This window comes from Vulpes lagopus, chromosome 2, assembly GCF_018345385.1.
Source record: "Vulpes lagopus strain Blue_001 chromosome 2, ASM1834538v1, whole genome shotgun sequence".
NCBI lineage: Eukaryota > Metazoa > Chordata > Mammalia > Carnivora > Canidae > Vulpes > Vulpes lagopus.
This window is the reverse complement of record NC_054825.1, coordinates 129327371-129354248: the sequence shown is the minus strand read 5'-3', so window position 1 is coordinate 129354248 and position 26878 is coordinate 129327371. Positions and strand designations below refer to the sequence as shown.

General features: G+C 45.6%; 1 protein-coding gene across 3 annotated transcripts; it reads right to left on the bottom strand.

Annotated features, from left to right (window-relative positions):
- Positions 1-760: 760 nt before the first annotated feature.
- Positions 761-26759, bottom strand: FBP1 (fructose-bisphosphatase 1). 3 transcript variants are annotated; one of them, XM_041743828.1, is made up of 7 exons: positions 26436-26757; positions 15577-15739; positions 13172-13264; positions 7328-7468; positions 3942-4079; positions 2756-2875; positions 761-1090 (listed from the first exon to the last, which is right to left on the bottom strand). In XM_041743828.1, exons 1-7 carry the CDS (start codon positions 26603-26605, stop codon positions 899-901), a joined length of 1017 nt encoding a protein of 338 aa, XP_041599762.1. In that variant the 5' UTR covers positions 26606-26757; the 3' UTR covers positions 761-898. The 3 variants fall into 3 exon arrangements, with proteins under 3 accessions (XP_041599762.1, XP_041599764.1, XP_041599763.1); XM_041743830.1 differs by having other exon boundaries at positions 26315-26445; XM_041743829.1 differs by lacking the exon at positions 13172-13264 and having other exon boundaries at positions 26436-26759.
- Between the last annotated feature and the right edge of the window lie 119 nt (positions 26760-26878).

Here is a 26878-nt window from a genome sequence, read left to right as displayed (position 1 = left end):
AGGCCTTGTTGTTCAACAGGATGTTTTGTTTTTATAGAAAAGTCACCAGTGAGGATGCCTGGGTGGCTCAGGGGTTGAGCCTCTGCCTTCAACTCAGGGCATGACCCTGGAGTCCCAGGATCAAGTCTCCACATGGGGAGCCTGCTTCTCCATCTGTCTGTGTCCCTGCCTCTCTCTATGTCTCTCATGAATAAATAAATAAAATCTTAAAAAAAAGAAAAGAAAAGTCACCAGCAAGTAGTAACATAAGCCTTCATTTGTGACTCAGAGGGTCACATCTACATATGCAAGGCCAACAGGTCATAGATGAATAGCCCCTAACTTTTCACCTGTCCAGAGCCCAGGAAGCGTAAACAGCTCTGCTCAGGTTAGTTCTGTGCACTCATACCAGAACGGACAACCTGCAAGACAAGCATGTTAACTCTGATTACTGGCCAGACTACCTGGGTTCGTATCCCAGCACTGCTCATTGGCTGGAGACCTTGATGACTTCACCTCTCTGTTCACTATTCTGTCATCTGTGAAAGGCATTATTTATGTAGAGTATCTAATTCATAAGGTGGTTGTGAAAACTAAATGAATTCTCTAATGGAATAGGCATTCACTGTTATTATTACTACTACTATTATTTCACACAAAGCAAGGAAGACTTTTTTTTTTAGAAAAAGAAAGAATATGTTTATTTCTCCCCCATCCACTCAAAATATGCCCTCAGTGGCATTACTGAGATAGCAAGACAGCACCAGACACTACACAGATATTTGATGGTGAAATTATCCATGTTTTTTATTTCTGCTGTCAGGGAATGTGTGATGCACAGTCAGAAAGAGGTAGCACCCTATGAGATAAAAGGTCCAGATAAATGGTAATTCTTTTTGGTGCGGGCAAGGCCAGTTCCTCATTTGGCAGCATGCTTCTTATAGATGTCCAGGAACTCCTTCACATCTTCAGGCGACCCCAAGATCACTGGTGCCCTCTGGTGGATGTCAGTGGGAACGATGTCTAGGATGGCTTCCTTTCCAGTGGTAGCCAATCCTCCTGCCTTCTCCATGATGTAGGCCATTGGGTTACATTCATATAGGAGTCTCAACTGGAAAAAAAGAGCCAAGAGCAGCTCACCCACACCAGAAAATATTACACAGATAAGGGATGCGTTCTCTAGCAAACTAATACAGAGCTGGTGGCAGTTTCCAAGGTCACCGATGCTCCATCTTTCCTTCCATGAGGTTGTAGTAGTCCTCACCCCCAAGGCTGCCTCTCAGACCTATTGGTTAATTTAACCATTTAACCATTTGGTTAAATTAAGCCATTCATCAAGCCAGAGCCAGCAACAGATTGCCTGATGCAAATGTGAGACAGACCACCTGGACTCAGGACTGAATGATATTTTGGCAGAACTGATGGTCCCTTTCTCTTTATAGCACAGAAACTGGACCTAATGAGTGACTCTGTGTATTTTGGATTGAGCTTTGCCTATTCTAAAAGCATTAAACGTCCATAGTGGTGTCTGGCTGCAGACATCTGGAAAGCAGACTGGCTCCTCCAAACAGTATAATATTGTTTGCAACCCTGTACACATTCCTTTTACAATTCTCTGAAGGCTTCAGGGTTGGGATTTAGTATGTTATACATCTTGGCATTTACTTTTAAATATTAACTTTTTTATTGTATGCATTTTCATGCAGTCTGCCTATTGAGCAGACAGCTTGTTGCAGGTGTTTCCTGACTCTATTTCCATACAGGTATCATGGCCAGATTTGCAAAATTGGAGAAAAAAAAAAGGAGGAACCTCAATATTCGCATTAAGAAACAATTTTTGGAGACATTAAAGAAAAGTGCTATAAAATAGGTGAATCACACAGGTTGGGATGCCAGAGGTGGCGATGACAAGAGTGGTGTTTTAAGCAAATAAGAATGTCTTCAGTGAACTGACACCAACGGCTGTAAACAGAAATCTGAACATATCTGGAACATACACATTTCTAACTATCTTAAGGAGATTATTGCTCCCATTCCTTCTCTCATATTTGAAAAAAAAAATTTTTAAGACAATCTGTCTATTGGGGAAAGTAAAGGGACAATATTTGGGAAGGAAACACACTGTCACCATGTAGAAGAAAGGTAGGCTGTCCCTTAGCCAGTGTAAGCAGCACAGCCCACCCCCACCCCATGGCTTCAGGGCAGTGCGGGCATTAGAGCAGTACAGTCGATGGTAATAGTTACCTGAAAGTTCTAGGTTTCCCCAGAGACTCTTTCCTTCTCTGGGAAAGTACCATTTTCCAAGCAGCCAACATCAGTTCATTAGTTATTTCTACGTTATGCCTTTTGAAAGCAATCAAAGGAAACCTCTATAGGATACATATTTGATTTTCTACCTTGGTAATGAAGCTGAACTGTTTCATTTCACATTATGAATGGCCTTCATTTTGCCCAGGCCAAACCAGACACCCACTGGAAGCACCCGTCCTGACCATAACACTATTACTTATCTTTAGCAATGGGAGGGCTCTCAAGAAACCATTTTAAGTCAATATCACCTGGCTTTAAGTAGGACATCCTTCAATCTAGGAAAGAATATGCCACAGACATCCCCAGCCTCCTACCACAGAGTGTAGCAGCAATATAATTAATATGTTATATTAATTATATTATATAATATAAGGCTGCTATAATCTCTCTTTCTTCCTAAATCAAATCCTTTGGGCTCCAAATGGAATCCACTAATTTTCAACTACTGTTCAGGAGATTCGTTTACCTTTCCCTTGGGGCTCTTCTTGTTCGCTGGGTACAGGAAGATTCCTCCATAGACCAGGGTGCGGTGGACATCAGCCACCATGGAGCCCACGTACCTGGCCCCATAAGGGGCTGTGTTATCCTGCAAGGGAAAGACCAACAGTAATCATGGTTGCCCTCTATACTCATCCAGTTCAACAATCATTTAATGAGCACCTACAAGGGGTGTGTTTGGGGATGTGGCTAGGAAACCTGATGAAAATCCTGTCTCCCAGGAGCAGAAAAGTCAGCTTCTTACACATCTTATAATAGGATCAAATGACCTGCAGAAGCCCCGAGGAGGGTGTGGTTGATTTTGGCTATGGGGCTGGGACAGGAATCACAGAATAATACCTTTTAGCAGGACCTTGCAGGCTGAGAAGGATTTTGCCAAGCCAAGGAGCTGGGCAAGGGAGATGGGGCTGGGGGGGGGCGGGGGCGGGCAGTGTAGGGTGGGGACTGTCCAAGCAAAGCCCAGCATCCCAGAGAAGCAGATGCTGGTTCCCTGAAGCCCAGGGAGGAACCTGGTACACAGCATGTGTGCAGGGTTCAGGGGGTGGGAGGGGAATGTAGGGTAGGGTGGAAGGAGAGATAATAAAGCTGGAAAGAGACCCTGGGGCCAGCTCTGTGGCCCTGAATGTCATACTAACAATATCTGGGCTTCCTCCTTATAACACAACAGCTTTCAATGGCGTTGAGGTAAGAGATGACAATATTGGATATTCCTACATAGAACCATTTCATCTTGTATTTGATGATTTGTAACCTCTTCAGAAGGGTACCAGGAAGGACACTCTTAGCCTTGAGATGGCTGCCAGCAACCCAGCAGCCACCCCGAGCAGGCACCCAGGTAAGAGGACCACGCTCCGTGCCCCTGACATCAGGGACCACAGAAGGGAAACGTTTTACTGCCCATGAACTCATTCATCTGGCTGACTTGATCATCCGGATTTTCTTCTGCCAAGAGACAGTAGCAGAGGCTGACACGGCCCTGGGACTTTGACATCTGAGCGCAGGAGTCCCAGTTGCCAGTACAGATGGGACCTTCCGCATGGGGTCAGCGCTCTGTGGAATCCCAGCCCCTGCCACCCCCGCCTGGAGCCTCCAGGGTGAGGCATGAACCAACATATGGGTGTGTCACTGGGGGCCCTGGCCAGGCCCTCACTCACCGGGGGGAACTTCTTCCTCTGGATGTACTCGGTGACGGCGGGCTCGAACTCCCTGGCATAGCCCTCGTTGAGGCTGTAGATGTTCCCTTTTTTCTTGATTTTCACATCCCTGTCCACCAAAATGAACTCTCCAATGGCCTGGGGAGACAGGAAGGAGGGGGAGAGAGCGTGAGCCGCGTCCCCCAGGCCTGTGTGAGGACCCTGGGACACTGTGTCCCCCGCCTGCCCCTCCGGGACTGGTGAACGGGACCACGGGAGCACCGGAGAGTCAGCGGGTGGAAAGGAAACAGGAGAGAAGAGTTGCCGCCCCGGTTGTCAGGGGAGCCAGGCGAGGCGCTTGGCTTTCAAATGGTTTCAGCGAAACAAGGAAGAAACCATACAAAAGTAGAGAGGGCAGAAATGCACAAAACAGCAGCAAAACCTGACGGAGAATAAGAATTGTGAGTACATGCATATGTGGAGTTTAAGAAGCAAACACGCAAAGGAAAAAGAGAGACAGAGTGACCAAGGACCAGAGTCTCAGGTATAGAGGATGAGCTGCTGGTTTGGGGGGGGGGGGTGCAATGGGGATCAAAGAGCACACTTATCATGATGAAAAAGTAATAATAATAATAACGCAAAATAACAAAAAATAAATAGCAGTGTCCCCAGGGGGTGGGGGAAGGGAAATGTGTATTCAAAGCAATATACAACTTTGCCTCTCCAAGAAAATCTGTTGGCGCAGCCAGGAGGTGGGGTACAGGAGAGGTGGGCACCAAGTCCCAAGGCATGCTCAGTGCGCTCTCAGCTTCCACTTCTGCCCTGGCGCTCCCTTTTTGTGCGCTGCCACAGAAAAGAAGAGAATGCTGAGTCCTGACCGACAGCATTTACGACATCAAGTGCCTTTGCTTGCTGATCTGGACAACATTTCTCAGAACTGCTGCCACTAAGTCCAGCAAGTCTCAGTGTTGAGTCGATGCCCTTAGGGCCAATGTGCTTTAGGGGAGACTGGAATCCGGAGAGGAAGCGTCACCTCACTCCTATTGCTGTGAACAGAGGATAGTTTGGGGGTCCTAGTGTCCTGAGAAGAGGGTGATTGAAGCTCTGCCCTTGCGGGGAGGGGGCTGCTCCATGGAGGCAAGACATAAGAAGAAAAGAGGCAGTACAGCCATCTACCCCCATCGCAGAGAGTGGCTCCTGCAGGTAGGGAGTGTGTTTGCCCTAGAAAGGAAAGAAGACAGGGAGGGATGGAAGGAGGACTAGGAGAGCAGGAAGGAGGATGCAGATGGGAAAGGAGAAAAAGACACTAGAATTAACCATGCTTATTGGAAGGTTTCATGTGAGTGGTTCTTCTCTTTATCTTTTATGTTTTTTTTTTATTTCCAAAAATTTGGACCACAATTCTGTAGAAACATCCTTTAAAAATCAGAAAACTAACTAAATAAATAAATATTTTTACAAACGAGGTCTTGAAAACCAAGCCACCACACAATGGGTGCTGCAGAGCTCACAAAGCCACGCTTCCCCGACGCCCTGCCCTGGTACCTGGCCAGAACATCCCAGACATGAAGGAGGAGTCTCCTCCAAGTACAGACAAGAAACTGAAAGCCTTCTGAAAGGTAAAGCCAGCTGGAGATGCACATAGAGCTGTCTCAGTCTTTTTAGCAGAAATCATCAGCCAAAATGAAAAGAAAGCGCTGAGGGGGTCCAAGGTTCAGCCCGCAGGCAGGGGTGAGCTGTAGGTTAATGAGATGGTGTCCCCAGCAGGAGAGTATCACAGCAGGCCTGCACTGTTCTTCTGAACACTGGTGGGCCATTAGCTCAGGGAGGTGAAAGCCTATCAAATACACAGAAACTAACTCCTGGGGACACGGGTCTAAGACCTGGAAACAAGAAGAGATTTTATTTTTTCTACACGTCCACCAACTCAAAGGTAACAGAGAAGTCACTGGAAGACTGTCTGGGGAAGCAGTAAATCTCTGGCAGAGCAGTACATTTGCAAACCTCAGTGGTTCCAGAAACTGCACACTAAGGTCAGGGCAAACTTTGCTCTGGTTCTGCCACTATTTTCCCCTTAGGTCGCCTCATTGGAAGGCTGCATCTTGTGCCGTTTCTTCTGCCCTTGTTTATTTATTAAGCACCGGTTCCTCCAAGGAGGCAAAGTCCAATAGTGCAAGAGTGCAGAGGGCCAAGGCAGCCTACCTTCTCGTTTATATGAACTGCCACACACACAAAGCCCAGGACCTCACCAGGAGCCACCTGTCTCCCAGCAGATTCCAGCCAGCTCTTTTTTTTTTTACCCTGGGTTTGGTGCATCAACAAAAAGCACCAAATAAATAAAGTTTCATTACTGGCATAGGAGGACATGTCTAAAACTAGAAGGTATTTATAAACCCAACTCTTTTCCCTTTGGAGCACTGGGTCAAATGCCTGACGCATGTGCCCACCTACTGAATTCTATATTCTACTGTAGGTTGGGCCAAATAGTGAAAGAGATTTCTTTCCCCGGTTCATCTGCTCTATTGAAACTGTCATCTACCTGAAGAAGTAACTCCAATTAATGGACATGGGGAAGAAATTATCCACAAATTCAAGCTGTTAATGAATATATTTCACAGCACCTTGGGCTCCTCTCCACTAAGCAGCTTTTCCTTATAACAGAGAATGAGGACTTATCCACATTTCATTCTTTATTTTCTTTTCCTTGAGTTTATCAAGGCCTTATCAAAACTGCAAGTGTTCACGGAGCATTCACCTGCACATACATCAAATGGATCTGGTAGCTATGTCTGAAGAAACAATACAATCCACAGCATCAGTTGGGACAGCTGTTCACGTCTGCAAAACAAGCTTGTCATGGATGTAGTGGGTGGCGAAGAGACCATCTACAGGGCCCCATCTGGTCCATCAATGTGTTTTAGTTGGCTAGCACCTATGTTTTACAAATCTAGAAATATTGCATTTTTTTAATCCAGTGTTTCTTGAGACATTAGGAGCTTTGGCAAAACTGGGCCCCTATTCCCAAATAGTAACAACTGCTAGACCTCTCCGACTTACCCCCATCCCACCATTGCCCCTGGCTTTCTTTCCCCAGCACACCTCCCTCATTTATTCGGCCCACCTAAACTCAGTGGGCATGTGAGTCAGTTGAATAATGTCTGTTCTAAAGAATTAATCTTGGGACAAAGACTCCCTTTTATGGTCCAGACACATATTATTTCTCACCTCAGTAATCTTCTCATGACATACACATGGTTCTTCCATCTTCCTCACACCCTTGCCCATCTCAACATCTCTGGCCCTCTGTGGGCCTCATTTCCCACCTCTGCATACCTCTTCTCGCACAAACAACAGACCCCTGCAAACAGTCACCAGCCAAGCACCTAACCTCCCATAAGGTCTCTCACCGGGTCCAACATGAAGCAGTTGACGCCATTCACCATAGCCAGGACCAACATGGTGGCACTGCCGTACAGGGCATAGCCGGCAGCTACCAGGTTCCTGCCTGGCTGCAAAGCATCCTTCTCAGAAGGCTCATCAGTTGAATTCTGGGACAAAGAAAGAAAACAAAACAACATGCTTTTGTTTGGGTTTCTTTGGTGTTTCTTTTTTTCCAGTTCAGTCATCAGCAAGATGCATTATCAAGGTGCTCTCCTAATACAACAGGGCATCTTCCCAGAGGGGCCTTCCTCCACACATCAGCAATACCCTGATTACATTACCATGAAGCCTTCCCTTCATACCGCAGATTTCCTGCATCTGGATCCTTCTTTCCAATCAGGGCCCTCCTCCAATTTTATTAATTTGATATTCCCTCATTTCTCCATTATCACTTTCAAAAAAGAGTGTGCCTTCTTGCCAGCTCCCACTAATTTAATCTTATTACAGGCATCAATGTCTTCCACCTGCCCTACTCCATCCTTATTTAGACATATTAAGACTGGGCTGCAGGACTGCTAGTCTGGTGAGGAAATCAATTTTATGAGTTCTTGCCAGTTGAGGCACCCACCTCAGTGGTCACTCAGGCATCCAAGCAATTCTCAGAAATGAAACTTCGAATATCTCTCCAAAGTCAATACAGGGTGGGGCAGTTGCTTTCCATTTTTTTTTACCACACCCAGAGTAAAAAAAATACATTTACACCACACACCAGTACCCACACACATGCACATGCACACATAACTACACAAATTCAACAAAATAATACTTAACACTTAGAATATAACATGCACTCTAATCTTTCCTATTTTGTTTCATTAAAAACATGGCCCAGTAGGTCCTCTGACCATAGTTTGATATTAAGGAAGGGGATGCCTTAAGGAGATGGCTTCTAATCAATGGTTGATAACTGATAAGAAGATGATGATCTTCTTTATTAACACTTGATTGGCTTATTTGGTCCTCAAAACAACCTCAAATCTTTCAACTAGAATAGTCTCTACTTGAATTTAAACAGAAATGAAAATGGGCAATTTCTGCCAATTTCATTTATTCCTTCCCCAACCAGAGATTCCAATAGCTAAAAATAAGTAGGGGCATCTGTATCACAATGCTGGAGATGGAGGCCATCCCAGCAAAAACATTCCTGGTAATTTTTCCCTGTAACTTTTGAAAGTGTGGTCCAAAGTGATGATGATTCTGCATCAGAATCACCTGGGATGCTTATTAGAAAAGCATATTCTGGGGCTGCAGCCTAGGCTTACTAAGCCAGACTTTCTAAGGGGAGGGTGTTCCTGAGAATCTGCATTTTATTGTGCACCACATGTGACTCTTGCACCAAAGTTTATGTAAAAGGAAGAATCATAAAGGCATTTCTCCCCTTCTCCCCCTCATCCCCATGCCTTGTGTTTAATAAATGGTTTTCACATAGGTGGTTGGTTGGTTGGTTGGTTGGTCGGTTGGGTTAGGTCAAGTTATTTGATTTAGTCTGGTTTGTGTTCATAGAATAGTGCATTGCATCTAAACACAGAATAAACATACTATCAAAAATTTGAGTTGTTTTCCCAAATTCCAAATTTTGCCAATACCCAACCTTAAAAAAGAACCAACTTCCTTCAAAGCCAGTGAGGTTTCCAATTATCCTCTATCATAACTACTTAACCCTGCCAGTGCAATGAGAAATTAGATCAGCTGTATGAAGACAGATGAGTTAACTGGGAGCCAATAAAAGGTTGAAATAATAACTTCTCCACTAAGAAAAATCCCTCAGAGATCTACCTCACCAAGAATCATTCATGCCTGCCTGTGCCAAAGGTGCAAGAGTAAATGGCCTTTCCCAAAATGTTGTCACCTAATAATTATATTCTCTGACTTCCATAGAATAAGAAATGGGAACATTGTCTATGACCCACACATTCAAAGAGAAAATAATGCTGTGGAATCATGGACTAGGAGGAATTCTTTCCTAGCCTGATCTTTCCAATGCATGAATTCCTTCCTTCAAACCCCAGCAGGAAAGGCCTTTGCTCAAGGGGATCCGTCACATTCTCATGCAGGTGCTCATGTACTGACCAATGCACATAAAGCCCTTGGCAAAACCAGAAAGCCTCTAGACCCTGCCTGTCTCTACCTATTCCAGGCCACAACCTGCTGTAGGTATTGGTTTTGCTCAATTCCCTACCACCTCATAAGGGGTATAGAGGAAAACACCATGGATTCTGGAGACTTGCAGTGGTAGACGAGAAAATCAGACAGACCTGGGAACAAGCTGTCCCCACCAGATGGTCTGCTTGGAAGGGCTCATAGAGCATTCAGAAAGTCCCCCATAACTCAGCCAGTATCGTTCACTTACTGTCACACTAGGCAACTAGCCTACAAAAGAATATGTAAGACAAGGTCCCTGCCCTCAAGGAGTTTATAATCGGCAGTGAACATGGGTTGGTTTTGCCTGGCCAGCATCCACCACCCTTCTGCTGATAACTGCACGTTAATCTCCTGTAGATACTGCCCACAGCTCTGGGGTGGGCAGGTGACCCCAGCCTGGCCAACCAAATCATTGCAGCCTCAGGCCATAGTGTTGGTGTCGGATGGCCCCATGACGTAAGCCAAGCCAATCAGGCTCAGTGAGAAGGCATTCTCGTTAGAATTGTTGGAAGAGAGGCTTGCATCTTCTGCTGGACTTACTGAGGGGGCTGGGTGTGAAACCAGACATGCTGGGCACTGTTCTCCCACCAGAGAGGAGGAACGTAGTAGAGATAGACAGGAAGTGTCTCCTGCTGCATGGTCTGAGTCCCTGAATGTAGCAGCACCTAAAGCAAATCTATCCATTGGGCTTTCTAGTTAGGAAAACCAATAATTTTCTTCTCCCTTCCTTCCCTCCCTCCATTTATTCATGCCTTTCTTAAGTTACTTTGACTTCTGATACTGTCCATTGAATATTAATACACAAAACACGTAACATGGATAGCTAGCTAACATTTATCAAGCACTTCTTATGTGCCAGGTGCTATTTTCAGGGCATTAGTCCTAGTTTTCAGTACCTCCCCTTTACAGATAAGGAAACAAGAAGCACAGAGAGTTACCTTGCCCGAGGTCCCATAGAATTGAAACTCTCAGTGTCAAAAAGCTACATTCCATATGGTTATTGATTAATAAGTCTCATTGGACTCAGTTAAAGGACTTAAATTGGATTCTGAAACTGCTAGAGCACTTTGAAACTCTGTGTTTAGATGTGGGGACTGGATATTTTTAAAGGACGTTGCAAGTTAGAATATGTCCAGTACAGGGTGATCACACTAGAGAGAGGTCTAAAATCAACTCATATAAAACATGTTTAATTTAAAAATATATATATATTTATATATATATATTTATTTTTTAAAGAAAGGAGGGCAGGGCAGGGAAGCCATTTCCAAACACATAACATACACACACACATACACACACACACACACACACACACACACACAAAACCCTTATTTTCTGATGCTCTAAAAGGCCAAATGAGCAATAGGGAGACATGTTGATTCAATATGTGGAAAAACACTCTAACCATGTTGGTCACTCAACACCTCAAGGGAATTCTCCCCCTTCTGGGTGTCTCCATGGCAGGAACTATCTGGGACACTGGACCATGTACCCTTTGAGATACCTTTGGAAACTGTTCCCAGGCATCACGCAGGCAAGGCCTGATCCCTGCTGCCAGGTTCTAGTCACTAATGCTGTGCCCCAAGGAGATGGCCTCTATCCCAGAACCATCCCTGCAGAAAGCAGGAAATGTGCTTCATTTGAAGTATCAGTCACATCAATGTTTGTGCCCCATAAGCCTTCAAATGGTTCCAAACAATAAATAAGATGTTTAAAAACTGAGGACACCTGGTGGCTCAACGGTTGAGCGTCTGCCTTTGGCTCAGGGTGTGATCCCAGGGTCCTGGGACCGATTTCCGCATCGGGGCCCTGCAGGGAGCCTGCTTCTCCCTCTCCCTATGTCTCTGCCTCTCTCTGTGTCTCTCATGAATAAATAAATAAAATCTTTATAAAAAAACAAACTGAAATGACATAAAGGTAGGTGTCACACTCACTTTTTTTAGTCTTTAAAGAGAGCCACTTCAGGTTTCTTAAGAAAAGCATGGAGACTCATTGTTGAGCTGTAGCATTCATAACTAAAGCTCCTGTTGCAAGCTGGGTTGATTTTTTAAGCTGATAGCTTGTTTTCTGGCTCTCAGTTTTCTAGGGATTTTTCTTTCCTTAAAAGAGTCTGCATTGAGGGAGCTGAGATGGAGACTGGGGCCAGCAACCATCAGCTGCAGTTTTGGTTAAGTGATTACCCAGGAGTCTTCTCTCATAGAAGGAATTTTGCTAGGAACCTCTCTTCCACTACTGGAGATCTGACACTCTATAGGTAAAATTCCTCCCTCCACATAACAGGAATGGTGTGTTTCATGGTTTGACCTGGAAAATAGCTGAGTCGCTGCCTTTGCCTTTTTGTTATGAGCCTTAGAACCTTCTATCACTCAAACTGATTTAGATGTGGATCTGCCTCTCAGCCAAGACCAAAAAAAGCAAAATCCAATCCAGTGATGAAAGAAAACCACCCCGTGGTGGTCTATGTGTTCGGAATGAGATTCCATGCAGTACTAGACAACAAGTCACTGTGAGAAATAAGGTACGAATTGTGGTCTCGCTTCTCAAGCTGTGGCCTTTGTATCCCGGCCCAAGAGCGCTGGGAGGATGCTCAGAGACCCGCCGAACTAAGCTGCCTCATCCCCAGAGATGAAGAAAATGGGATCAGGTTCAACCACGTCTGTGAGGTTTCAATTCTAAAACACACAAGGAGCACTGAAGCCAAGGTGACATATTTTACATTTCATATTAGTTTACGATGGGCCCATTGATATTCAGTTTTTCACTTGTCTGTGTACGTGAGTCGTTCCAACACACGTACACACACACACACACACACGGGCATGTGTGCAGGCTCTCACACACACACGTGGACATGCACAAGCACACACATGCACAAAGATAAAGTAGGAAAGAGGCTCACACAGGTGAAAGACCCCGGGCAGGAGTCCAGGTGCCCACACTACACCGTGCGCAGCAAACTCTCCACAAAGGGACAGAGAGTAAACATTCTAGGCTTTACCATCATCACCATCTCAATCACAACTACTTTCCCTTGCCAGAGCAGCTCAAAATCAGCAAAGGGCAATATGTAAACAAATGAGTTGACCTGTGCCATTAAAACTTTATTTATGGATAAAAATTAAATTTTACATAAATGTCACAGGTCATAAAATAGTAGTCTTTAAATTTTTTTTTCAGCTATTGAAATATTAAAAAGGGGTATTTTCTGCTCACAGGCCACACAAATCAGACAAGGAACTAGATTTGGCCCCAGGGAGTCAGGGTTTGCAGACCGATGATTCAAAGGATTTAAAGGACAATTTTGACATAAATAATCTCTTATTAGAATCATAATTCTCAGTTGCCATAGTATGATCACTCTAACTGATCTATACTGTCTCTTACTTTTACTCTCCTTTTCCATAGAAAAAGCAAGATACAGTTAAAAAAGTGAAATATCTTTCTCTTCCCACCCATGTTTTACTATATTTTCTTTTAAACTACTTTAACAGATCATGAGCAAGCAGTTAATGCTGTAAAAGTCAGAACCTGAGACATAAACCTATCTCAAGCCCCAGAGAGTTTCATGATGTACATTCTGGCCACTCCATGAATAAGTGAAATAGTACTGGAAGCTCAACCTTAACTTTTTATCTTAAACCAGGCCTCAGTACATGACATTTTACCTTTTTGTAGATGCCAAAAATTGTTCCAATGGATGCAAGGCAGTCAACATTGGAAGACCCATCAAGGGGATCAAAACAGACCACATATTTACCCTGAGCAAAGAAAAAGGAAATTCAACTTTACTTTTAAAATTATGACAAAACAAAGAGTATACTAAGAGGGTAAAACAAGGGAATCTAGTTCAAGAAATGTTAGCCTTACTTATACTCTGTCATGGAAGGTATGAGGTGGCATGCAGAATGAAAACAACAACAAAATATCTATCCCAAAGGATCATTAGGCAGACAAGACACAACTTAGAATAGCAGATCTAGATGAAGATGATGAAATACAGAAAAATAAGTCATAATTTCCTACACAGTTGATATAGATGAATCATAAGTTTGGTTTGAGTTTCCTGGCAGCCAAAGGAAAAAAAGAAACAAGCCTAGTCACTAATTTCTCTTTATTCACAAGGGAAAGAAAAAAAAAAAAAACATAATAATCCCATAGCTGAAGCAAAGATAACATTAAGATCTGTTAAAAACAAAAACAAAAACAAAAACACCTTCTCGTGCAGGTCTTAGAGATGACAGGAGATTGCAATGCACAGAGTTCCCAACAACAGTCCTACCATGATTCCCAAAGGGTATAACTCTCTGGCATAGTGGGACTATCAGAATTTCATTCTTTGAACTGGATTTTCCATGGTGTGCTGGAGCTGGTTGCTATAGGTACCCAAGAGCTAATTGTGCACATCCCTTCTCAACCTCTGCTTTCAGTGATGTCGAGTTGGTAGCTTGAAATAAATTATGGGGCATATTCACCCAGTTGAAATTGGCATGTGCTACAAATCAGAGATTTTCCTTTTTTTTTTTTTTTTTTAGAGAGAGTGCTTATGGCGGGGGTGGGGGGCGGTCAGGAAGAGGGGCAAAGGGAGAGGGAGAGAATCTTAAGCAGGCTCCGTGCTCAGCACAGAGCCCAATGCAGGGCATGATCGCACAACCCTGAGATTGTGACCTGAGCTGAAATCAGGAGCTGGACACTTAACTGACTGAGCACCCCCAGGTGCCTCAGAGATTTTTTTTTTTTTTTAAGAGAGTTTACCAGTATACCACCGGGGATTTTCCATCTCAGATTAGCCTCTTTAAGATGTGGTTTTTAAATGTTCTGCATCAAATTAAGAGGTTTCTCTGATTCCCTGACCTCTTGCACTTAACAAATCACCCTGGTCCATGCAGGAAACTGTCATGTGGAAAACAGAAACATGCCTATTTTCAAGGCATATTATAGTCAGGGAAATTAGGAGTAGCTGATAGAGGATATTCAACACAAAATTCAATCCACATGCCTAAAACTGCCAACTATCTTGAGAAGCCTAGCAGGGAAAAACATGAACTTTGAATCTGACATAAAGTGGTATTTTAGGAATGATGTAAAACAAGTTAATCACATGTGGCTCCCCACCACTCTTATAAAGGTCAAAAATTGGACATCAGGCAACCTCTTTAAATTCATCTTCCAATTACTCTTTTCTAATGCTACTCTTTCCTGTCTCCATCACAAATGGGGAAAGATCGTAAGCCCATATATGTGCACATCACATCTCAAATGTTTTTGTTTTTTGTTTTTTTAAATCCTATGATTGTTGTTGTTCCTCAAAAGCTGACTATATCCTTTCATTCGTTTTTTCGACAACTTACTGCGGAGTACCTACAAGCTGCCAGGTACTGTGCTAGGTATTGGGATACAGAAAAGAATATAATCCACCTCTGCCCTCAAGAAGCAATCAAATTAATGGGATCCCAATGTGTTAAAATGTATAAATCAGGGGTGTGCCTGGGTGGCTCAGTAGGTTAAGCCTCTGCCTTAGGCTCAGGTTGTGATCCCAGGGTCCTGGGATCAAGCCCCCTCCTTCAGGCTCCCTGCTTCTCCCTCTCTCGCTCCCCCTGCTCTCTCTCTCTTTTTCTCTCTCTGTCCAATAAATAAATAAAATCACATTTAAAAATTTTATAAATCAGTGATAGGAATTGAAAACAGTTTAGATTGACAGGAAAGGTGACTGTGAATGAAGCTTGGCTATTTGGTGGGTGGAGATGAAGCAAAAGAGAAGCTAGACTTTGAAGGACCTTAAACATGACAACAAAAATTTAGGGGTGAGGATGAGTATGAGTACATGTGTGTCTCTCCAATATACTAGTACATGGGTGGGGGCAGGTGATGATGGCATGAACTATGGTGGTAGTGTGGACAGTGGAGGATAGGCTTGATGTTTGGTAGTTAGAATCTGGGAAATGATAACTGATTATTTAGGAAGGATGTAGGATGTTTCCTAGGATTCTAGTTTGGCTGAACAAGTGGAGTCATTTCTAAAGCTAGGAAGGTGGTTACATTGAACCCCTCCACAGTAGAAATGCAGACCCACCCTTTTCTCGGGCTCTACTATGATTGCGTGCTTATCTTCTTCTGACACAAGAACACAGGTGGCAAAGGATGACTTTAACATGTTAACAACCAGGTCATTGGAGAGGACATCCAGCTTCTTCACTTGATCACCGGTCACATTGGTAGAGCCAGCAATCCCATAGCTAGAGGGAACAAAAGCCACAAGAATATAAGCCATGACCACCAGAATATGCCAATGCACCTGTAAACCCGCGGAAAGCTGGTATTTAGTAGGATTTAGAAGACAGGAGAAAAGACACATGGTTTGGGAGAGACAAAACAAGAAGGGTTCCCAGCACACCTTTGTGTTAAATCCATGTTTCTCAACCTTTTTATCATGGCCCCTAAGAAGACATTTTAGCTTTTTCTCCCTAATCACAATGCTCCATGAAATTGTAATTTTAATACCAGAGTTTTTAAACACTTTAATAAGTGTAATAGCTGGACTTTATATATTAAAAAGATTGATTTTTTCCAGCTCCCTCCAAAACCCAACTTTACTCTCCGAATGTGCGGGTCAGCAGGTGCGGATCAGCTGAGAGGTGCAGGGAGCAAGGACGGTTTCTGCAGCCCAGTTTGATAGAACAGAAAGGCGGTGTCCCAGCCGGGCTGCAGCAGAAACACTGAATGGGGAGGAACGTTTTTAGAGAGAGGAAGCTCAGGCCAAGGAGAGACCGGGTGTGGAAGGGAGCGTCAGATGGGGGAGACCCCCTCAACAGCTGACGGTGGCGGCCGCGAAGGGTGCAGGGTGCAGCCTTGGCCGAGCTTCCCGGAGCACAACCGGTGGTCCCGGCGACACCTGCCTCGACTCCCGCACATGCATTTTCTCTAGACAGAACTTGCGTGTCTCTGGCTCAACTGAGCCCACACCAGGGACTGTCCCAACCCGAACGCCTGGTCAGGCCTGATTGGCTCCAGAAGGTAACCCCGCAGGCGTGGCCAGGGCACAGTCCTCTGCTTAGAGCCAGCATTCCGTCCCTGCGGCCCTCTGCCCCCTGCGCCCCTCTCCAGCACGGCTCCTCCTCGTTCATGAGCCAGAGACCAAGGATCTGCCACACTTGCAGCTGCAGCCCGTGCATCTGGGCTCTTGTTCACTTTCCACATAATCTTTCTCACCTCAGTCATGAGGTCAATGCTGGTGGAGAAAAAATGTAGCCAAATTCTGGGTGGAACAAGAGGGGCTGGGCAGGGCCACCAACCCAAATACATCTCCCTCGCTGGCCCCACCAGCCCTAAGTGTTGCCCCTCCTTAGCCTGAGATGTCCTCACCTAAAGTCACTACTAATTCAGGCAGACAAGAACAGGCTGATGCAAAGGAACCAGAGCTTTCTGACAGGGACTTGTCTCAGGCCTCACCTCTGCAAGTCACATGTCCCCTCTGGGTCTCCTTTGGTGCTCATGCCCACTGAGGCAGTGATACTTTGTGGGGTGCTGGGGGGTTCCATGAGGTGAGAAAAAATGTGAATTACCCTGTTTGCTCTCTCAAGGGAGCCCTCATTAGGGATCTGCACCTGCTATGGGAGGAGGGGGGGGGTCTCAGAGACCCCCTCCCCCGCCCAGCTTCATCCCCCCCTTATGTTAGCATGGTTGATGTATCCTTCACTCCCATGGGGAGGAAGACAAGGGGTGTGTTTACCTCCACTGTGTCCTGCTCCCAGCACATAGTAGGCCCTCAATAAATACTTGCTGCATGAGCAAATGGCATTCATGAAGGAGAGCAGAAACCCAGGCCTGAAGGAATGAGTAGAGGAGCAACGGACTTTCAAAGTCACTTCACACGTGGGGGTGGGGTGCCCACTAGCACAGTCTTCACAGGGGCAGGCCCATGGAGACAGTTCCGCAGAGGCCTGGGAGGCTGGGGCCAAGGGACGAGGCAGCAGACACAGGCATGGGAAAGGCCTATTTCACACTTTAGCCCACACCATGTATCTGCTCAGGTGTCTCGTTTGGCAAGACGGGCAAGGAGGGGTTAGGCCATGGCCCCTTTTCCTCAAAGGCTTCCTAGAGCCCTGTGTGAGTGCCCCTCCATTCCCCAACATCTATCATGCCCCCAGAACTGTTCCTAGGGCTGGGGTCACAGTGCGGAGCAAAACAGGTGACATCCTTGCCCTCACAGAGCTTAGATTCTGGTGAGTGAGACAAACAAGAAACAAGTAAGTGCTTTTGAATGATCAAGACCACCGCCAGGTTCCTCATTGCTGCTCCGGGGTTTTAAGCTCCTGCTCTGGGTTGCTGAGGGTGGCACACCACCTGTCTGTTATGATAGTCCAGTGCACCACAGAACACTGCAGATGAACACTCTGGGCATACTCCCTACACCTGGCGCTGCAAGAGCTGTCTTCCCTGCCAAACTCGCAGATAGCTGGCCACCTCTCTGTGTCCAGGTCCCTGCAGGGCTGGGTGGTCACCTTCACTTCCTCCTCCTGACCCCACTGAAGGTCCCTCCTCTGTTTTAACCAGAAGGACCCTTTTCCAACCATCCTTCCGGTTGCCCAAGAAGCATAAAAAAAATACATATAAAGATAGAATATTCTGGGTCCCGCAAGTTCAAAATTCGGATACTTTTGAACTCTCCTAGCACATCTTATGGGTTTCCCCTGGTGAAAGAAAGTGGTAAGAAAGTCTTAAAGACATAGGGAAAAGATCCTAAGATAGAATCAGGGTTCAGGAGAATCAGCTCCCAGACTGCCATGTCCATAGTAATTACAACCACAATCACATCACATCATTGAGTATTCCTTACGTTTTGTCTTAGCACACGAAGCTAGATGTGACTCGTGTTTGTCACGCTGCCCTGCCTTATTCCACTCAGGGGTAGGCCAGGCTGGGCAAACGCTCAGTCAGGCTTCTCCAACCCGCCGCAGGAGGGGCCTCCAAGGGGCTGCAAGGTGTCCCCGAGGAAACACATTTCCACAGCTCAATGAAAAGCTGAAAGCAGGCAAGGCTCCTGGCAACTCCGACAAAGGAGAAATAGCCTCCAGGAACTAATTAGCTGAAGAACGCATGGAGCTTATTTTCTCCACAAGTTTTCAGAAACCCCCTGGAAACTAGAAATTTCTGCATTCTGATCGGTCACTGTTACTCAAAAGCCCCAAAAGAGAGATAACAAAGAGCCTTCACCATGGATTCCGATGGCCACGAGGAGACAGCAGTGACACCTGCCTACAGAATGAACAGCAGATATGGCGTGGGCGTCCAGGGAGGTGGCCTGTGCCTTTGCCTACCTGGACACTTGCATTAGGGCTTGCAAAGCAAATCAACTGTGTTCCCTAAACTGGAATTCTAGGCAGATTCCAGGATTGGCCAGCAGAGGCCAGAAGCCTGGCCTGGTTTAGAAGCCACTTTTGTGCCAGCTGCTGTGCACAGAAGGGCATGGCACCAACCACCCTTTCACACATCACTGGGCTCTTCCTTAGATCGGTTCCCAATTTGTTGTTCCCTAGGGCCAGAATCAGGCAGAAACTGAGGCTGCAGGGATGTAGGGAAACCATCACACAACTCTGTCAAAAAACCCTTCCAGGGGCACCTGGGTGACTCAGTAGGTTGAGCGTGTGCTTTTGGCTTGGGTCATGATATCAAGGTCCTGGGATTGAGCCCCACATTGGGTTCCCTGCTCAGTGGGGAATCTGCTTCTGCCTCTCCCTCTGTTCCCCCCACCCTGCTCATTCTCTCTCTTTCTCAGTTAAAGAAAATATTAAATAAATTTAAAAAAAAATTTTAAAGCCTTCCAGAGGCCAACTATGCCTTACAATCGGTGGAGAGAAACAAACCAAAGGGTGAAGAAAATGGGTTGACCCAAGCACATTGTAAACCTCTAAATTAAGCTCCCTCCTCCACCCACCTGGAGGACTCAGTAGCAGTTGGGCACTGATTATGCAGGGAGAGAGACAAATGTGTTGACTGAGCTGGTGACTTGCTCTGCCAACAAAGCTTTTTCCTCTTAAATTTAAGTTATTACAGAGGGAAAGGGAACATCATGGGCTTTACTCCATGGGCTGGGACTCTAGCTCACTAGAGTTCAAATCCAAGCAAGCCCAGGAAAGCCACTTAGCATCTCTGACTTTGGTTCATCTGTAAAAATGGGAATTAAGTATATCTACTTCCTAGTATATGAGGGAGGTAGGGGCAAATGAACTGACCTATAGGCTTAGCACAGAGCCTGGCATACATAGGCAGGTGAGCAAGAAGTGTCATCATTCCATTTCCATCCCAAATTTTCTTTGGCAATAATATAAGCATGTCAAGAAGTGAGATGGGTCCTGGCAAGAACACTGCACCAGAAACACCTGGTTCCAAAGTCTGCCTTTCCCTCTTACTGATTATATACAAAAGTGTCTCAACTCCTTGATGGATTATTTCTACTTCCAGATTTTGTAAGGATAAGGTTTAATCAACTGACACACCTGCCTCCCAGGAGCCAAACGTAGCCATGTTGTTCTCAATGGAGCCCCACGGCATCCACTAAGTAAACTTCAGTTGAAGAAGGCGGAGGAGGAAACCACAACCTCTAGACCAGTTTGGCAGGCAACTTCTGGAAGCCACCCAGTGCAGAACTGTGTTACAGGTAACTGGCACCAAAAGAAAGTGCTCAAAGTTTGCATTTGACTAGAGTCTTACTGGGGATAGTATTTCCTTTGAAATGCCTGTGACTTTTCACTTCATTTTTATTCAAATTAGTTGGCCCGGTAGTCCTAGCAGTTCATGGGTGGGAAGCACCCTGTGAGGGTTTGAGTCTTTTTGATGGTCTCCCTAGAGACACAAGAGTTCTCTTTCTGGAGGTTGGGAGGAAAAATCAGTTTGAAAAGCTATTACCTACAATATCTCTTCTTTCCCTTGTACCATAAACCTCATCAAAATTCTAAAAAAGCTATGTCCCTTTAACTCATATAATAGGGAGCTCCTTAAAAGGATAGGTTAAATTTAGCCCTGTATTTTAAAAGCCTTAGAAATTTGGATTAAATATTAGCATTTCAAATTTGCACATGATTTCTAGAAGGGATGAGCCATAAAATTTGTGATTTATGATGATCAGGGGAAAGCTGCCTTTAGCAACATTTCTGAGCACAGCCCCAAACACTAGGGTTGGAGGCTTGACTTCATTCAGCCTTCCCTTAGCATTTCCTCCCGGAGTCAATAGGACAGTGTGAAGCAGGCAGCACACTCGAAAACATGCAAAAGAACCAAGTGAACGAGCTCCTTTTCAGAACACCCAACTGAAGAGAAAGGAGGCAGATTACTATTTAATTCTTATCACCAGAGTCGAAGGTAACATGACCTGTTATTGATTGATTCTGAGGTAAATGGCCAAGTGTTCACCCAGACAGAAATATCCAAGGGTCAGAGCAGAAATTCGTTGAAGAAGAGATGCCAGCCAGAGCAGCTTTCAAAGGGCACAAACCTCAACCTTCACTTGTGTTCATGCCAGCCAAAGGTGGGCAAACAGGATGCCTGGTGGCTGGCTGTGCTTCTGGTACAGAAAGGAAATTACAATTCACTCTTTGGTAATATGGAGAAGATAATGCAAGAAAAATAGAGTAAATCTGATAAAGTTCCAAAGGCTTAATGTCATAAATTCTGCACATTTGAAAATAAACACATAAACTGATCTGTAATTTCAACATTAAAACTAAAGTGATCTATTATTTTCTCCTATCAAACAACTAAGAGAACCCCATATATCAAAGCAACTTTTCTGGACACCATGTCAACAGCATAGACTTCCTGTAATCAACCTGATGGTGCAACATTGCTTTAATATATAATGTTCTAGGGACGCCTGGGAGGCTCAGTGGTTGAGCGTCTGCCTTCGGCTCAGGTCGCAACCCAGGGGTCCTGGGATCAAGTCCTGCATTGGACTCCCCGCAGGGAGCCTGCTTCTCCCTCTGCCTGTGTCTCTGCCTCTCTCTGTGTGTCTCTCATGAATAAATAAATATAATCTTGAAAAAATATATATATATATATATAATTTCTATCCTGGAATACATGCCTGCGGAAGTACAGGGATGTACGGGGCAGCTACTAAGGATTAAAAAGCAAAAGACAAAGATATATCAGTTTACAGAAATATATATAATAATCTTCAGCTTAGGAAAATAATGATAATATTGGCATCTGTTTAATAAACTTATCAGTTCATCCTCACGCAACTCTCTGAGGTTGAAAAAAAGTGATATCCATCTTACACGGGGGTAATATGAGGCTCAGAGCTATTACATCAATTGCCAAAATCAGCACAGGTGAGTGGCAGAGCCAGGACTCTGAGCCCAGCTCCACTGCTCCCCAAACTGTGCTCTGAAGGCCTTCGTGTTCCTGTTCTACGAAATCCAGTCCTGATTTTCTTCTCCTCTTCCTCTCTGCCTCAGGGCAAAGGTACTAAAATCCAGTGGCCAAGTCTTTGAGGCTAGGCTTCACGCCCTAATTCCACAAGGCTCAAGCAGCTGCAGGCTGGACAACACCTCCAACTGGATAGCGCTCCAATACCTCAAGTTCAGCATTTCCAAAATGTCGAGATCATCTTGTCATCCATCCCCAGCCTCTAAAACCAGCTTCTGCTTTGGAATTCTACTTTTTAAAGGGGTAGCCCTGCTCTCAATTGCAAGAACTTGCTCTTTGAGAACCTTGTCTGCCTTTCTCGCTCAACCCACACTCAAGACTTCCTTTAGGCTCTCTCTTTCCCCCAGGCTCTCCCTGCTAATGCTCTAGCTCCAGTTTGTTCTTTCCTCACCTCCACCCTCAGTGGGTTCTCCCCATGTTTCAACTGTCTTCCGGCTCTGTGCTTCCAGCCATATCCTCCCTAGATTAGTTCCTAATCATACCACTAACCTACTCAAAAACTTGTATTCTCTCTCTCCCCTTTGCATACCAGCTCCTGCCCCCCGAAATATAAAGTATTCACCTCTGCCATTGGATGCTTCCCAATGCACTCACAATTTCACATCCACAAACACCCCACCACATGTACTCCGTGCTTTAATCAAACCAAATGAGCACATTTTCCAGAAATATTTTCCCACCCCTTACTTTTCCTTGCACAACTGCCCAGCTTAATATGTTCTCCAGCCATCAGGCCTTAGGACATTGCCCACTGCCAATGCTCATCTCGATGCCCCACAATTCTTTGCATCCACAAACATATTTTTGGAACTTCTGTGAAAGCACCTTTCAGGAACTCTATTGTGTTTTTTTTTTTAAGTTTTTTTTTTTTTAAGATTTATTTATTTATTTATTCATGATAGAGAGAGAGAGAGAGGGAGAGAGGCAGAGACACAGGAGGAGAGAGAAGCAGGCTCCATGCCAGGAGCCCAATGCGGGACTCGATCCCGGGACTCCAGGATCATGCCCTGGGCCAAAGGCAGGCACTAAACCACTGAGCCACCCAGGGACCCCCTCTACTGTGTTTTAATAACTAATTCCACATTTGTCTAACAGCATAAGCTCTGTGTTGTTCTCATCTCCCAATCTCTTCTAGAATTTTGTACATTGTGATTATTCAGTACATTTTGTTGAATTAAATAGAACCAGTGAATTCTTCAAGCAGTGATTTGGAAGCATGTACAAAGGCAAGTCAATTCTACATGCCTAAAGCAAAAGCCTAAGCCACTGGAGATCCACTTATGGTCTGCTGACTCTTCTCCTGGGAGAACAAAATGCTGGTTGCCCCTTATATGGATTAGCATCCCTTCTCTCTGGGGAATGAGTAGGGGGGAGCCAGAGGACAGAAATAAGGCTTCAAGAACAAGTTTTCTAGAAGGCAATGGCTTCTTGAGGTACAATTCTTAACTTGCATCAAAAATAAATAGGTGAGGGATGCCTGGGTGGCTCAGTAATTGAGCACCTCCCTTCGGCCCAGGGCATGATCCTGGAGTCCTGGGATCCAGTCCCACATCATCGTTGGGCATGTCGGGCTCCCTGCATGGAGCCTGCTTCTCCCTCTGCCTGTGTCTCTGCCTCTCTCTTTCTGTGTCTCTCATGAATAAATAAATAAAATCTTTAAAAAATAATAAAATAAATAGGTGAGATTTAGAGTTGGTTGAGCTTTAACTGGCTTGAAAAATAAAATCAGAGACACATGGCATAAAGAGTCCCAGCCCAGGCAACAAGCCCACTCACCTCCTCTCCCCTGCCCTCAGGGCCCTCAGCTGTACAAAGAAGGGTTGGACAGACAAAGTTCTACCATTCTATAAATGTCTTATTAACCACAATGAAACTGGCTACAAGAGCAACTGTTGGTCAACAGAGAGAGAGAGAGAGAGAGGATACTCCAGGCTCAAACTCTTAAACTCCTGATGTGTCCCTGATGAAACACCATGTCTGAGCTCCATAAACTCGGACCTGTGAGGTTCTTGCAAATCTGTCATCATCTTGTTCCTCTGGGTACGTGCCCTTCTAGGGCAAGCCTTCAGCTGAAAAAGTTATTTGCAGGCACACTGGCCTTTTTATCCAAGATATCAAAGCAAATAATGAGTGTGATTTGGAGGCCTGGCTTGAGATCCTGTCTTATGGCTGCCTGCCCGACTGACTATATGTCATAATGACATAGCCAAATTCTTATTTTCCCATACGAGTACAGGAGTGTCCAGATTCCTGGCCATGCCCTGTCAACCAGGCACCAACCTCTGTTCCATAGGTATGACACTATTTGAAACAAAGACCTGTGAAACCTAGAGAAAGAGTTAAATTGCTCCTGGAACACTACACAACATTTACAAAGAAAGAGGTGGATTTATACATACTGACAATGAAGGATATTCATTCTATATTGTTGAATGATGATGCCATTTGTTCGCTATTTACCTATGGGTCTATGCAAATACATATCCATGTATACATTTATGAGTATAAATGAGGAGCTGGGAAAATGACCAGTAAATTATTAATAGTTAGTACCCGAGGGAATGGATATGAGGTGGGTTTCATGTTTTCCTTTGTGTTCTTATGAGTGGTTTGAATTTTTGCCAAGGAGTGCAGCTTTTTAGGTAGCTTATAGTAATAACAGCAATATTTTTTAAACCTGGTATTTATAACTATCTAGTCTAAAATATACACATATTTTTATTTAGCAAAAATTAGCACCCTTTGTCTAGGTCCTTCCAAGTAAGATCCCAATATCTGAGGTTACTTTAAAGATTGGAAAGATACACTTCAGGGCAGATTTTGTGTTTCTGAGTCTTTCTGGAGTGGTGAAAGGTATTGACACATTTTTTAGGTAATATAAGAAATGCCAAGCACTCTTTTTAACAAAGCTCCCTGGTCCTCAAAGGCAAGGAAGGTGATAAGAATAGCTATACTCATTGTAAGTTAAATTTGAACTAAGATTTTAACTAAGTATGTTTCCCAAGGCAAAGGCTCCTTAGAAATGTATCATTAAGAGGGGCTCTAGATGAAATAGTAATGGAGCCACCACCTTCCTAATATACTTGTCCCAATCTCAGCAAGGCCTGTCTGCTTGACATCTGAAAATAGATGTCATCAACACTCCTTTGTTAAGAGTTAGCTCAACCAACCCACCCTGTGGGGCCAAAGCCAAACAGTTCGCCAGAAAAGGAATCCAGATTGGGGGGGATTATACTTTTTAGATCAGCTATGAGCATCGTGCACATTTTTATAGTGTTCCTAAGTGCCGGGAATGTTAGGAAGCTGTGTGGGCAGTCTGAAAACCCAGAGACACTTGAGCTAAAGGGAGGACCAATCTAAATATAAAATACAGGGCAGCCCAGGTGGCTCAGGGGTTTAACACTGCCTTCAGTCCAAGATATGATCCTAGAGACCCAGGATCAAGTCCCACATCGGGCTCCCTGCATGGAGACTGCTTATCCCTCTGCCTGTGTCTCTGCCTCTCTCTCTGTCTCTCATGAATAAATAAATAAAATCTTTAAAAAAAAAATGTGCACACCAGAATAAACCAAAGGGTATTTGTGTTACTCACAAAAGGCCTCATAAGAAGGTGCCCAACGAATCCCCAAGTCCCATGATTTCTTTGCTACACACAATGTGATCTGCAGACTCTCAGCATCTGCACCACCTGCCACAGAACTTCTTCGAAATGCAGAATCTGAATCTCAGGCCTGGCCCCAGACCTACTACAGCCCTTTGCACACAAGCACTGCTGCTCCTGAGAGGTCTGGGCATGTATGCTTCCTCCCAGCCTGCCTTGGGCTTCCTTCACTCCTAATGTGACTTACTGAGGGTCAAGGAGACACCAAATTAGGCAGCCCAGGTGGCTCAGCGGTTTAGCACCACCTTCAGCACAGGGCGTGAGTGATCCTGGAGACCCAGGATAGCCACCCATGTCAGGCTCCCTGCATGGAGCCTGCTTCTCCCTCTGCCTGTGTCTCTGCCTCTGTGTGTGTGTGTGTGTGTGTGTCTCTCATTAATAAATAAATAAAATCTAAAAAAAAAAAAAAAAGGAGATACCAAATTAAAAACCTGACTTGGGTCCCCAGACACTTTCCTGTATGAAGCTGGGTTGGGTATGGTGGGCTGGGCAGGTGCTCAGCCTGGCCAGCCAGTTTCACCAGGAGGAGCCTGAGAGCGGGTGCACAGGTGCACAGGCAGACTGCTCAGTCCAGGGGAGACTGCTGCAGGATAGAGGCAGGTGTCAACTGTGAGCCAGGTCCCGCCGCAAGGGAGGGGTAACCAGGGCTTGGTTGCAGTCCAACAAGCTTTGCGAGAGGGGCTGCCCGAGAAAGAGAAAGAGAGCGAGAGAGACGGACTCCCACCTGCCAGACATGCAGGCAGGCTGACAGCAGGAGGCCCAGGGCACCACACACGGGACTGCCACGCAGACCCAACAGGACAGACAGACAGGGCGCGGCCGGATAGCTGGGAGGCCCGACTCACAGGTGCGCAATGCCCGCCTTGCGCACGGCCGTGGAAATGGCTTTGACGGCGGTGCAGAGCGAGTTGAGCAGCTGGGTCATCTCTCCGGTGCCGCGGGCCTTCCTGCCCTCCTCCATGACGAAGCGGGTCAGGGTGACGATATCCGTGTCGAAGGCCGCCTGGTCGGTCATGGTGAGGCCGGCCGGAGGCGCGCTGGGCGGCAGGTGAGCGCGGCAGGTGCGGGCGGCAGGTGCGCGCGGCGGGACGCGGCGGAGGACGCAGCAACGGCTCGGCTCGGCTCGGCTCGGAGTGTCCGCACGGTGCGGAGCCTAACCCGGCCCGGCCAGGATCCCGCGGTCGGGGCCGGAGGAGCCTATAGGCGCGGATCGCCGCCCCCCACCCCCCGCCCCCGGAAACCGCCGCCCCCGGGCCTCCTCCCCCTCCGAGCGCGGCTCCGCCCACGC